Source organism: Salvelinus alpinus, chromosome 12 (assembly GCF_045679555.1).
Source record: "Salvelinus alpinus chromosome 12, SLU_Salpinus.1, whole genome shotgun sequence".
Taxonomy (NCBI): Eukaryota; Metazoa; Chordata; class Actinopteri; order Salmoniformes; family Salmonidae; genus Salvelinus; species Salvelinus alpinus.
The window spans coordinates 26,826,383-26,840,253 of NC_092097.1; the positions used below are offsets into that span (position 1 = coordinate 26,826,383).

General features: G+C 44.9%; 1 protein-coding gene across 2 annotated transcripts in view; it reads left to right on the top strand.

The window, feature by feature from the left end:
• The window catches only part of LOC139535781 (cadherin EGF LAG seven-pass G-type receptor 2-like), a 102,559-nt gene that overhangs the window by 58,812 nt on the left and 29,876 nt on the right, over positions 1-13,871 (top strand). For both annotated transcript variants that reach the window (XM_071335568.1, XM_071335569.1), the window contains exons 3-8: positions 211-433; positions 5,867-5,982; positions 6,144-6,232; positions 11,581-11,738; positions 12,211-12,374; positions 12,589-12,714. In XM_071335568.1, the coding sequence (XP_071191669.1) occupies positions 211-433; positions 5,867-5,982; positions 6,144-6,232; positions 11,581-11,738; positions 12,211-12,374; positions 12,589-12,714 (876 nt within the window). The remainder of the gene's footprint in view (positions 1-210; positions 434-5,866; positions 5,983-6,143; positions 6,233-11,580; positions 11,739-12,210; positions 12,375-12,588; positions 12,715-13,871) is intronic.

Consider the following 13,871-nt stretch of genomic DNA (forward strand, 5'->3'; position numbering starts at 1 on the left):
CATGCCCCATATTGAACTGCTGCGGTGGTGTGGTGAGAATTGACACTAGTAAAGTTGAACTGGAAAGGAGGACCAATGGTTTTAACCCACACACTGTCCAGGGCTGGCACTGATTTGTCACCTTGATACTGGTTAATTCTGACTCGTCTCACTTTCTCTTCACCTCTCTATTCCTCCCTCCCATCTCTGTCCATCTCTCTCTTCCTCCAGGCAAGTGGTGTGAGCTGTCGTGCCGCTCCGGGCGTTGTGCCCCAGGTGTGTGTAAGAACGGGGGCACCTGTGTGAACCTGCTGGTGGGAGGATTCAAGTGCGAGTGTCCGTCTGGGAGTTATGAAAAGCCCTACTGTGAGATGACCACCAGGAACTTCCCCCTGCAGTCCTTCCTCACCTTCAAGGGCCTCCGCCAGCGCTTCCACTTCACCCTCTCCCTCTCGTAAGTACAACAACCACCCCACCCAGTGGCACATGGCCATCTCAGTCATTCCCTTTCACAGCACAAAGTATATCCCTAAATATAGTACTGTGATTCACTCCACCTCTCTCATTCTTTCTCCCACTACTTCTCCCTCTTTCTCTTTTTTTATGCCTCCTCTCTTACACTACACATACTCTCTCTCTTGCTCTCTTTCTCTCTCACAAGTATCCCACAACTGCTCTTATACTCTCACACTCACACCTCTTATAGCCTGTGATGCATGATGATTCCTCCGCTCCTCTCATTGGCTAAGTGTCCTGGTGTTTCATAACAATTATTGAATAATTTAATAGCTGTAGTCTTTAAAAGTCTAATCTCTTCTAGCTGGGATTGGGTTCCCTGAGCATGGTGAGTATGTATGAATGGATGAATGGATGGATGGATGGATGGATGGATGGATGGATAGATGGATGGATGGAGAGGTTTCTAATGTGGGTGAATGAGAAGAGGCCCAGCTGCCTGAACTGTTTCTGTACTGGCTCCTTGCCTAACTGAGGGCATTCATCTGAGACCCAGGAGTCCCATCTTATTACACTCAGTGGTGACTTTGAGCTGTGAGTCAGCGCGTTGCCTATTTCTCCTCCTCAGTTGCTCTCATCGAGGTGAATCTGGAGATATGTACCGTCTGCTCCTAGGGTTCGTGCATGTGCTGTTGCATGTGTGTCTTGCTATTAAATCCTACACCTAGGGTACCCTCATCCTGGGATGCCTAAATATTTTGGAAACATGTATTCGCTCTCAATTGACAGCCATCCAGTTTTACATCAGCACTAGTTTATAATGGGTGTAATTTGTCTGATACAGGTAGAGCAAGTTGTATTTCAAGACCATTATCACAACCTAGTATCTTGTTGGAAGGTGCCAGGGGAGGGTGGTGCTTTGAAATTAAACCGATGAGGACTAAACAGTCAATCACACTGAAGTACATTCATGTGAATGAGACGAGGCTACATTGATATGAATGATATTCTTCATCCCAAGTGACAATAAAAGCAGCACAATGGGTGTAATATTCATCAGAGCAAAGACAATACCCCCAGTTGATATCACTGTCAAAATTGGCATTTGTATCTACTTTTGTAATGTGTTGTCACTCTAGAAGTGCTTGGCAGGGCTTGAAAACTAGCAGTTAATGGCTAGTGGTGATATTGATACGCCTTTGAGTTTAATTGAAGTGGTGGCCTTGCTTTGAGAGTGGCTCGGATGGCAGTGTTTTTGGATTGAGAACTGCTCTGACCTGTTTCTTAAAAGCATTGTCTCGTAGTTCCCAGACTGCTCCCAGAGCTGTGAAGAAGGTGGGGATATAACAGCTAAGACCCAGCAGGCTGTCTGTCAGGCATCTCTGTTACCTGAACCTAGCTTGATCAGGTTACTGTTGTAAAGAGCTGTTCTCATGGGGAAACCTCCCAGTGAGTTGGAGCCTGTAGACGGGACTGCAGTAGAGATAGTTAGAAGGAAGTGTGTTGAAAGTGTTTCTATAGCAAGGTTTACATCCAATTGGCGTCAGATTTTCATGTGAATATTTTAAAATCTGCATACAATTGTGCATTTGCCCACCAGAGAAGTGTTTCCATCAAATTGTCTTGTGGATAAAATACTGTGTGATGATGTAGTGCACATAAAATAACTTTTGCGGTTAAATTCCCATGTACCGAATAAAAAATGCAAGTTAAATGGTGTTTCCATCACATTTTCAACTCTACTGATGTTTATTTCACTAAACATGTTGTGTTGTATAGAGAATGTGCCCACTCTGGTCTTGGTACGCGCGCTCTAGCTAACAGCTCACAGATAGTGTGGGTTTAGCCTACTACAAGTTTACTTTGATATGAATGTTTTCCCGTAAAGGTGTTTCCACCGGCATTTCTCGCATCATACATTTTACCGACACAAGAATATCCCACCTTGTATTTTGTTTTGGCAACATTTGGAATGTTTACTGACAAAGTTTCCATCAGACCTGTCGTGACATTTTTTACCCGACATGTACTTTAATCGCGTAGACCAGGTTTCCATCCAGCCTTTTTATGTTACCAGAAACTGCCTTAGCAGCAACATTTGTATCACATATTTTAATAATACCTCACATTGTTAGTATTCATGTCATGTTCCTCTGACTGACATGTAAACACCATCCCCTTCTGGAAACTTCCTCAATGCACATGTCTGATACAGTTACATCAAGTTGCTATTACACTGTGGGCGTTGGCCCATCTATACATTAATATGGGTAGACTGGTTGTTATCTTTGTAAATGGCTGCCTAATGTGACATACAGTATAATGTTGCCAGTGGAGTCCGTTATGTTGTGGTTGATTGCACTCCGTCCGGGGGGGGGGATCTTGAAGCAGTGTTCACAAGCCTTTAAAAACCTATTCATTGATGACTACTACAATTTCTTGAGATCTAACACAGGAGATATTCTGTTTGAGATATTCACAGTGTTATTCAGATGGAGCTGGTGTGTTTCTCTCCTCTTCCCTCTCTGAGGTCATGATGATCATTCTCCTCAGTAAGCAGGTCAGCAGTGCTGTGCCCCATGATTACACTCCAGCTCTGGATTAATGTGTGCACGTTTCCACAATGACACACACACTTGCATACTCACACACACACACACACACACACAACGCATACATGCGCACAGACACACGCACACATCCTCCCAACATTCAACCAAAATATCTCCCTACATGTTCTGAGAGCATCCTGAGACACTGGATATCAGATCTCTGGAATCTCACCCTCATTTAACAAAGAAGTCAGTAGGCTTCCATCTGTCTGACATGGTCTCCATCTGAACCGGCAGATGCTGCCTACAAGCGCTAACGAGTCACACCAGTCACACAGACGACAGGGCTCTCAGTTCTCCCACAGATGTTCAGAATGTTCCAAGTGTCAAGCAGAACAGGTTCACTGTGTGGTCCCCTAGGACAGGAATGAGGGGAAATTATTTTCTGGCTTCATAATTTATAACCTTTGTAGTTTGCCTGGGCTGCAATATGATTATATAATATAAACTGTATATACAAAAGTACGTGGACACCACTTCAAAATAGTGGATTTGACATGTATAAAATTGAACACACCGCCATGCAATCTCCATAGACAAACAGTGGCAGTAGAATGGCCTTACTGAAGAGCCACGTGGCACCGTCATAGGATGCCACCTGTCCAACAAGTCAGTTCGTAAAATGTCTTCCCTGCTAGAGCTGCCCCGGTAAACTGTAAGTGCTGTCATTGTGAAGTGGTAACGTCTCGGAGCAACAACGGCGCAGCCGCAAAGTGGTAGGCCACAAAAGCTCACAGAATGGGACCGCCGAGTGTCTTCAGTTGCAACACTCACTACCGAGTACCAAACTGCCTCTGGAAGCAATTTCAGCACAAAAACTGTTCGCCGGGAGCTTCATGAAATGGGTTTCCATGCCCGAGCATGATCACCATGCGCAATGCCAAGCGTTGGCTGAAGTGGTATAAAGCTCACCACCATTGGACTCTGGAGCAGGGGAAACGCGCCCCTTAGTTTCAGTGAAGGGAAATCTTAACGCTACAGCATACAATGACATTCTATTCTTCTAACTTTGTGGCAACAGTTTGGGGAACGCCCTTTCCTGTTTCAGCATGACAATGCCCCCATGCCCAAAGCAAGGTCCATACAGAAATGGTTTGTCGAGATCGATGTGGAAGAACTTGACTGGCCTGCACAGAACCCTGACCTCAACCCCATCGAACACCTTTGGGATGAATTGGAACGCCGACTGCACCTAATTGCCCAACATCAGTGCCCGACCTCAGTAATGCTCTTGTGGCTGAATGGAAGCAAGTCCCTGCAGCAATGTTCCAACATCTAGTTCAAAGCCTTCCCAGAAGAGTGGAGGCTGTTATAGCAGCAAAGGCGGGACCAACTCCATATTAACGGCCATGATTATTGAGCTGTTATTTGAGCAGGTGTCCACATACTTTTGGTCATGTCGTTTAACACCCTGTCATACATTTACATTGATTTTAATGAGCTCCACTGAGATCTTTTTACCTTTTGTGGTGAATCAAATGAAGACCCTTTAGAACTCAATGTGACCCAATGATTTGATGCCTTTGTAAAACCAGTGTGGTTTTATTTTATGCCCTGTGGTCTCTGCAGTTGGACCGTGTCTGTCATTCCTTGAATCCAATGCGAACGGGAGCGTCAGTGGTGTAGGCTCTGGAAGGAAGCCAGAGGGCAGGGGTGCACTGGCGTGTTCAAATGTTTCTAACTGTGTGTTAACATGACAGTAACTGACAACACCACAACGACCTCCGGCACTATAAACTAGGTTTCTTGTCATTGTCTCTTCAGAAATAAAAGTGTAAATGCAGATTGGGATACCTATTCAATTTTACAACTGAATGCATTCAACTGAAATGTGTCTTCCACATTTAACCCAATTGTGGTTGTTTAGTTGCAGCCTGTTTTTATATTCTCCTCTTTGAGAAAACATCATCAAATGTTTTTTTTCTGTGGTTATACAGTAGCTACCTCATTTCTGCCTAGTTCCTCCTCTGTTTAAAATAATCTCCTCATTGCTGCAAACCATCAATATCATTCTGAGTCAGTCTATTATTTCCATATTATACAGTAAAGCCTGCACCTGCATTATGCTTCCTGCATCAGTTTAGTGTAGTGTTTATTATGCTGTAGCATTGACATTGTATTTGTTTGTTACTTCATATCAGAACATCTTTTCATCTCACTCTGTGTGTAGTCACTATCCACGACATGCTGTCTCTGAGTTTATGGGGTATATGCGCCATGCCTACCTGCAGATATTCTCAGACAAAGCACGAGTTTGGGGTAGTTAACCCTGTTGGGTGCTCAGTGATCTATGGAGAACTGCTACGGTGTTAAATCTAGCCATCTCTGCTCCTCAAAGTGGAATCACGAGGCACAGTGCATCAATAAGCCCTCCTAGTAATCTAATAGGAAAGGAAAACAGTTGTTTTCTGGTGCGTTCAAAATCTGTATCCTCTGCTATAGTAGGGCATGTCAGTCAGTACACTGTCTTCCTCGTGTCGAGGGTACTGGCCGAGCTTCTATATGGGTATGAAAGGCTCCACCTCATATTGATACAGAACCATTTACACATGTTGCTGAGATCTTCACTGTTCAATGTGGATGTGGAAAATGCATTTATTGCAGAAATTATTTGTTATATTTACAGAATTATGCCCTTATGCCCACAGTACAACAAGAATGGCAAAATCCTGTGTGTAGAAATATACTGCCTTGAATGCATCTTGGGGTATTTTTCCCCTCACAAAGACCTCTCTTCACTGAAAAGATTGTTTACTCTGTCTTGGTGTCTTTGGCTGTGAATGGACACTTTGTGAGCCCAGTTTCTTTCTGTCTTCCAGGTTTGCCACGAAGGAGCCAAACGGTTTGTTACTCTACAATGGCCGCTTCAACGAGAAGCATGACTTCATCGGTGTGGAAATCGTCAACGAGCAGATACAGCTCACCTTCTCTGCAGGTATAAAGGGATCTGTTAGTGCACGTCAGCCAATTTACCCCAAATCTACATTTGGTTGTTATTGAAATATCAACATGTGATTATTGTGACAGGTGTTGACCCACTGAAGCCCTGATTCAATGATGTGTGAGTAACTTTTGCTGACTGTTTAATTTGTTTAGGTGAGACCAAGACGACTGTGTCACCCCACATCCTTGGAGGTGTCAGTGATGGCCAGTGGCATGTGGTCCAAGTTTACTACTACAACAAGGTATGTCAGAGATAAACCTGCGATGGGCTGGTCCTTGTGATCCTACAAGATGTAGACTGGTTCAACACTAGACAAACACAGATTTGCTGGGTCTGGGCTGAGATATAACTTGGGTCTAGACTAGCGTCTGCTGAGTCCCCAACAACTGGATGTTCCTGTTTTCAGGGGAAATGGAAAGAGAGCCTCTGATGCAACTTCTGCTTTTGGATGTGATTAACAAGGCAACACTCCATCTTAACTCCTCCTTCACATTTACTGGATTGGCTGAATTCCCTACAAGACCAGTATGTAGGGAATCTAGTTTCAGGTGTTTCTTTTACTCCTGCTACTTTAGGTTGAGCTCTTTTGGGTGCAAAGGTCAGACTAGGCTACTGAGTCCCACTATAGACTTGGCTTTATCAGACCCCACTGTGAAACACTGAGCAGGACTAAGAGCAGTTCATTTCCAACATCAGTACATGCCCAAACTGAATTATGTTTGTCTCTTACCACAGACTTGAAATGGGAGACATCAAAATACCAGACATATTTTCTTAACATGTTTGGCCCTGCAATTGACTTGCATACCGGTAATTGATTTATTGATGTTGTATTGTGAGTAGAAAGACCTGTACGTTCTGGTAGAACTGGATATACATGTATACTGTACTTAGTGTCCTGATAATTACATATCTATTTATACTAGACCAGCAGTACTTCATCAAGTATCTGACAGTGACTGTCTATAGAGTGATGAGGGTAGTGATTCTAATTGGACCACACTGGGAGTAGAATACCCTGAGTCCTCTGTGGAGGTTTACTTTGCTGCTTCCTGTTAGAACTGCTGCTGTGTCATTCCAGAGAACTACTGTTGATGGGACAGTGGAATAGGAAGCTTGCCAGACAGACATACAAGGAATGAGAGCTGGAAAGAAAGGGAAAGGGAGGGATGAGACAGCCAGACAGAGAAAGTGAGAGAGACAGTAAAAAAGTGTGGGAGGAATAATACAAAATAAAAGAACTCTCCATACAAACGAGATATAAGCTTCACAACTGTTTTATTTCCATATCAATCAGTGAAGAATGCATGGAACTATAACCCCTCACCCCACTACCCTTCCTCCGTTATCCCCATCCTTTTCAGATGTCCCCCAAACCCCCCCAGACCAACACACAGGATGTTACATTTTAATCTATTCAGGAAGTCACTTTGCATCATAAAGCTGTTGCTAGGCAACCTCCCAAGTGTGGATATTCTATTCATGGTCTATGATAACATGGCCCTGTCAGATTCCAGCCAGCAGAATATGATGGAACACAACATCTCGTGGGCCATTGGAGGAAAAGTTTTGGTTCCCCTCAGTGGGGCCATTATTCTCTCATTAATCACTTTTTTACAAACCAACAAGTCAACGTTTGTTTAAACAGACAATGACAATCTCCAGTGACCTACAAAGTGTTTCCTGTTGAGTGCCCACCATGCCCAACTGTTTTGTTTACTATCACATTTTACCAGCTAGTTTCCTAATCATCATTTGCGCAATACAAAGCATGAAGTCAATAACATGTAACAACCATAGTTTTAGGCACAGGCCCAGACCAATGGAAGGGACATATTCCTAGAAAACGTTCCAGAGATCATTCAGGGGCCTAGTTGAACTAATCCCCCAAAATCCAACGATTCTTGGAGGTAGAATAATGGCTCCTCCCCTCTGAGGTATCCCACGCCGGCAGGCCCTCCCCGGCTTGTCTCTGTCCACGGGGGGTGGGAGGAATGAGGTGGGGGGCATTTTAGATTGAAATGTGCCTTTCAGGGGAAAGGGAGTGTGGAGAATGGCAATGACCACTGCCTTTGTGCTTCACTCGGCCTCCAATGGGACCATGGTTAGTGGTCCCATCTTCCCCGGGAGAGGAGCGAAGAAACAGGGCAGGAGAGGAGCAAAAAGAAAGGCAAGAGAGAAGTATTGACTTGGGCTTTGAGCGGGACACTGCGCTTCAGGGCTCACCTCTCTGGTTGCTATGGTGTTTCCAATCAATCTCAGATCTCATATTACTGTTTGCTCCAATGCCCCTCTTGTCTAACCCTGTCATCATGGGTGATAGTGAACTCATATTCCCAGGATTCCCTGTCACCCTGTTGTGAGGGGAACAGTATTTAATGTATTCCTGAGTAAATATGTGCTCTCCAATCATCTCTGACAGGCAGAGGCTTTGTGTAGCAGACAGAGCGGCTGACAGACATTAGCAGAGAGGCATTACAGGAGAGTCAACAACCGTGTAGTTCAGCAAGCCAGGGGCTGCTGGGAGCGAAGGCCCAATGTTTAGTTCAGTGAAAGAACCAGCGAATCTGGACCACAGTCTGTTCCAGACCTTTCTCAACTGAGGGGAACTGTGGAAAAGAGCGTGTCGAGTGATTTGGTGTGTGACCATTCTAACAGACCATCTCACACTGCCGGTTTGTGTGTTTGTTTCAGAGTCCCAACAAATGAGTTTCCCACTGCCTCACCAGGGGTCAGCTAAAGGATGAAGACATTTTGTTCAACAATTAGTGTATGGAAGGTTTTGAGGTTTATAGGTTCATTCTATCTTTCTAGTAGCCCGATGTGTTGTGAATAATGAAATCCATTTGCAAGTATTTCAGACTCAAATCAGCAAAGCAAATAATCCTGTTGGCCAGTTATTAGATATGATAATAAGGCCTAATGGGAGACAGAAGAGGTGTTTAAAAACGAGGGCTCATGTTTGAGCAGTGCAGTGGGACAATGTAATTAAGTCTCAATCGTCTCTGACACCCAGGCAGCCGTCAGTGATCACAAAACCCACAATGAACTCCACCAGCATTCAGCTTCTCACAGACAACCCCTCAATGGGACAGCTGTATTAATAGCACGCTGAACGCACAGATATAATCTAATCTACTTACTGGATAGGGGGATACAGGGTTGAAATGAGAACTATGTGTCTGCGGTGCCCCAGGGTGATGTTCTGTGGCAGTGTCTCTCTCCGCCCTGCTCCTGGGAGATGTTCTGTGGCAGGGTCTCTGACTGCCCTGCTCCAGGGAGATGTTCTGTGGCAGGGTCTCTGTCTGCGGTGCTCCAGGGAGATGTTCTGTGGCAGGGTCTCTGTCTGCAGTGCTCCAGGGAGATGTTCTGTGGCAGAGTGTCTGTCTGCGGTGCTCCTGGGAGATGTTCTGTGGCAGGGTCTCTGTCTGCAGTGCTCCAGGGTGATGTTCTGTGGCAGGGTCTCTGTCTGCAGTGCTCCAGGGTGATGTTCTGTGGCAGTGTCTCTCTCTGCCCTGCTCCTGGGAGATGTTCTGTAGCAGGGTCTCTGTCTGCGGTGCTCCAGGGAGATGTTCTGTGGCACGGTCTCTCTCTGCCCTGCTCCTGGGAGATGTTCTGTAGCAGGGTCTCTGACTACGGTGCTCCAGGGAGATGTTCTGTGGCAGGGTCTGTCTGCGGTGCTCCAGGGAGATGTTCTGTGGCAGGGTCTCTGTCTACGGTGCTCCAGGGAGATGTTCTGTAGCAGGGTCTCTGACTACGGTGCTCCAGGGAGATGTTCTGTGGCAGGGTCTCTGTCTACGGTGCTCCAGGGAGATGTTCTGTGGCAGTGTCTGTCGCAGGGCTCCAGTGAGATGTTCTGTGGCAGGGTCTCTGTCTGCGGTGTCCCAGGGAGATGTTCTGTGGCAGGGTCTCTGACTGCCCTGCTCCAGGCTGATGTTCTGTGGCAGGGTCTCTGTCTGCGGTGCTCCAGGGAGATGTTCTGTGGCAGGGTTTCTGTCTGCCGTGCTCCAGGGAGATGGGATGGGACTCTACTGTCATGACCTACAATATTACAGCTGGTTAGATACGTTATGTCAGCAGTGTCTGTGTGTGTAAGACCCACCTGATTTAAAGGGCTCAGACAGTTATTATGGAAACTGCAGGAATATGTAGCAAAGATGGCTTATGGTATCATGAGGTTATGCTATGAATAAATTGAGGTATTTGTGTTTTTAGTTTACAAGACAATTTTCTAAAATAATTGCAAGCCTCCCTATCACGTGCATTCCTCATCTCTCAACAATCAGGCTACCCAGGGCATCATATCCTTCTTGTACTCCACACTGCACAGATAATAATCCTATCTGGTATGTCCACAGCTCAGTGTCCAGCCCCAGGGTGGTCGGTGGGGGTTGACCTTCTCATCACAGTGCTGTTAGCATAGCCGTTACTGACACAAGCTCTAACTGGGCTGGCGGTCAATATGAGCTCTGTGTGAACTTTATTGACAGGATCGTTACCCCCACACCCCTCCTCCTGTTTCTCCCTCCATTGATTCCTCACACAATGAAAGAGATCCTTTGTGGAGAAGAAGACCGCTACTGTCCTGCTGAGCCAGGCTTTTCCACCGTGTCTGTGCCCCTTGTCCCAGCCTCTGACTTGAACTCTGGCTGTTTTGACTTTAAATTATTAAAGCACTGAAAACAATTATGATTAGGTAAATTGGGGTGATATTTAAGAATACTGTAGGTCTGAACATAAATTCCCGCCACTAGCTTTTTACTTCAGAATGTATTCAAACTTTTCATTAGGATTGTTAAAGCTTCTTAATTTCTTTAAATGTGTGAAATTGTTTCAAGTCTTTTCGTTGTTAATTGAAGCACTTGACTTGAGAAAATCCTTATCTCTAGGGTGAATGTTTCAATGAGAGAGAGGTTTTTTTATCTTGATATTTTGCATTTGATTGAAATAGAAATGTGATTAGTCCGTTTTTGACACCTTATAAGACAGATTTTGTTAAGATCGCACAATGCTGAGATATGTAGCACACCTTCATGTGTAATTAGCAAACCTCAGGCAGACAAGCAGTCTATGTGCTGATCAACCAAAAATACTTTAGTGACACACACAAGAAACAATGGGAATTCTGAGACAAAAATAAACTTATTCATATTTACTTGCCTTTTCTATCCTTGAATGTTCTCTTCTGTAACTAGAGGAAGAAGAAACCTTAACTATTAGCACATGTTTAGCATCAAGCAGTCATTGATATGCACCTGTGACAGAATGCTCTTCTGGACACTCCCAGAAGGCTGATTATAGCTTAATGTGTGCATTTCCTGTCTATCTCGCTATCGATAACCAAGCACTACTTACCCAGTATATGTCCACCTTCTGCCCAAACACATACAGTATTTCCCTTTTAGGAAGGAAATTTTGATTTGATTTGGAATAGTGGCACTTATATAAATGCTGCCCTGTTTAGAAACTCCTAGCACCCATGTGCTGCTATTTACAGTAGTTTGTCAGGTGAATTTCTCACGACCTGCTGTAGGTGTTCTGTCCATAACACTGGAGCCAAACTCAACAACTCCTCTTCTCTCCTCACAGCCAATCATAAACCAGGCCGGCATGCCCCAGGGTCCTTCTGACCAGAAGGTTGTCGTAGTAACCGTGGACAACTGTGACACCTCAGTGGCGCTGCGATTTGGTAATGTGATCGGGAACTACACCTGCTCTGCCCAGGGCAGCCAATCAGGATCCAAAAAGTAAGGAAATGGGAGGGGCTTACTGGTATTTAATAGTGCAGTGTTATCTGCCAACAGATTATAGTAGAGCTGAGTAAAAGCAATATTAGCCATTTGAAGCCATGAATTCTGCTTTTACATTTTGCCACAAGATGAACTTAACCACTTGATTTAGTGTACTATTGTCATGACCCCAAGAGAAGAAAAAAAAGATCCCAATTGGCTTTCCTGAGCTAAACATGGCCCTCATTATGGGTTATCTACAGAAATGGTTTTCAACTGAAGTCTTCACCTCCAGAATGTAAAGCATCGTAAACATATTTTGGTTCTGTGGGGTGTTGATCTGTTTTCCTCCATGGAAAAAAAATCAAGCTGCAAAATGTGTGTGATAAATACTTTATGAACACTGTTCCGGTGTTTATGATGTGTTGTAGTATAGAAGCCGAGTGGTGTCAGCTTCTAAATGTTTCTGTGTCCTGTCTGTCTGCTGGAGGTCTTTAGACCTGACTGGTCCTCTCCTCCTGGGGGGCGTGCCCAAACTGCCTGAGGACTTCCCCATCCAGAACCGCCAGTTTGTGGGCTGCATGAAGGACCTGAGGATCGACAACCGCCACATCGACATGGCTAGCTTCATCGCTAACAACGGCACCCTACCGGGTCAGTAACCTTGCACATTACCATTAGACTGAACCATTTTGAGACCGTTTTGTTGCCATCCACCCAAGGCTACTGTTTTAGTTGAGCACAGTATGAGTTGTGTTGGGCATGCGGATGCACCTTACGTTGTAACTGAAGTTTATGAATCGTTGATTACCTCTTGTCATAATGTGGTTGGTTTGAACTGTTCCTCACATCCCCAATACCTTCCCAGGATGCTCTGCTAAAAGGCACTTCTGCAACAACAACCCGTGTATGAATGGAGGGACCTGTGTCAACCTGTGGGGCTCCTTCAGCTGTGACTGCACCCTAGGATTCGGAGGCCGGAACTGTGAGAAGGGTAAGAGGTTCAGGGAAGTAACAGCATTGCAGAAGGGTGGAAAGCTTCCTCATATGGTTAAAACCTTTGATCAAAGCTAACCAAGTTTTGTTGGCCCCGTGACCTACTACCATTATAGACCCTTTTAGTCAAGAGGGACTTTACAGGTGTGCATTAGGACTAAGTGACCCATCAGACAGACAACATCCCCTAGCTCTCCTGACCTAGACTTAACTAGGGTCTTTGTAGTTGATGGACTGTACCATAACTCCACAACCAGGTGGTTACAGTGACACTGACCATTTCATTTGCTTCTTAGTGCTGTGATGTTAAGAGCACCTGCTATATTGTATTTTCTTATCATTTTCAAACATGCTTTTTTGAGTGAACTAGTGTAGATGTAGTGCAGAAACATTTGCATAGACACCATGCACAGGAGATTGCGCAAGAGATATGAGGATGATGCTTAGAGGGAATTGGCAGAGCTCTAAGTAACTGAAGTAATCTCTTCATCCTTTTAGCGTTGGCGCTTTCCTGGCACAGATAAAGCCAGTCGTATTTCATTTTGCTGACATGATGGTTTCGTAAGCCTGATGTTCACACTGAGTGTTACTGTTTTATGCCAGCCATTTCACAAGGGTTTATGAGGGTCCCATATGTGTGTATGACAGCTGCGATGTGATATGCCGTAAGCTTTTATGACTCTGTCATGAGAGGGAGCATATTACATTTTACAGCTATACGTTTAAACAGTTACTCTAACATAACACCTCGGACATGTTTAAGGTGAAGTATTCCGTTTTTCAGTTTTAGAGAGGCATGTGTCTGTAACAGCATTACTAGTGTCCATTTCTCTTCTCAGCTCCTCTCAGTGCTCTGCAGCTGGTTGACTTGCTGATTTACAAGCTGGGACAGTTTGAAGAGAAGGAAGGGAGGGAGGGAGGGAGGGAGGGAGGCCCCATGAGAGGGCGAGAGAGAAGACAACAGGGAAACTACTAAAGAAATAGTAAATTACCCAAAAGCATCCCTGTTTCAGTTTAGAGTGAAATCCAGTGATAAAGGACCACTTCTTTCTCACAGTTAGGGAGACGGAGAGGCTGGATGATGAAAGGGAGATGAGGAAAGGGTAAGAGGTGGAGGGAAGAGCAGAGGCTGAAGAACATCTGAAGAAGAGAGGA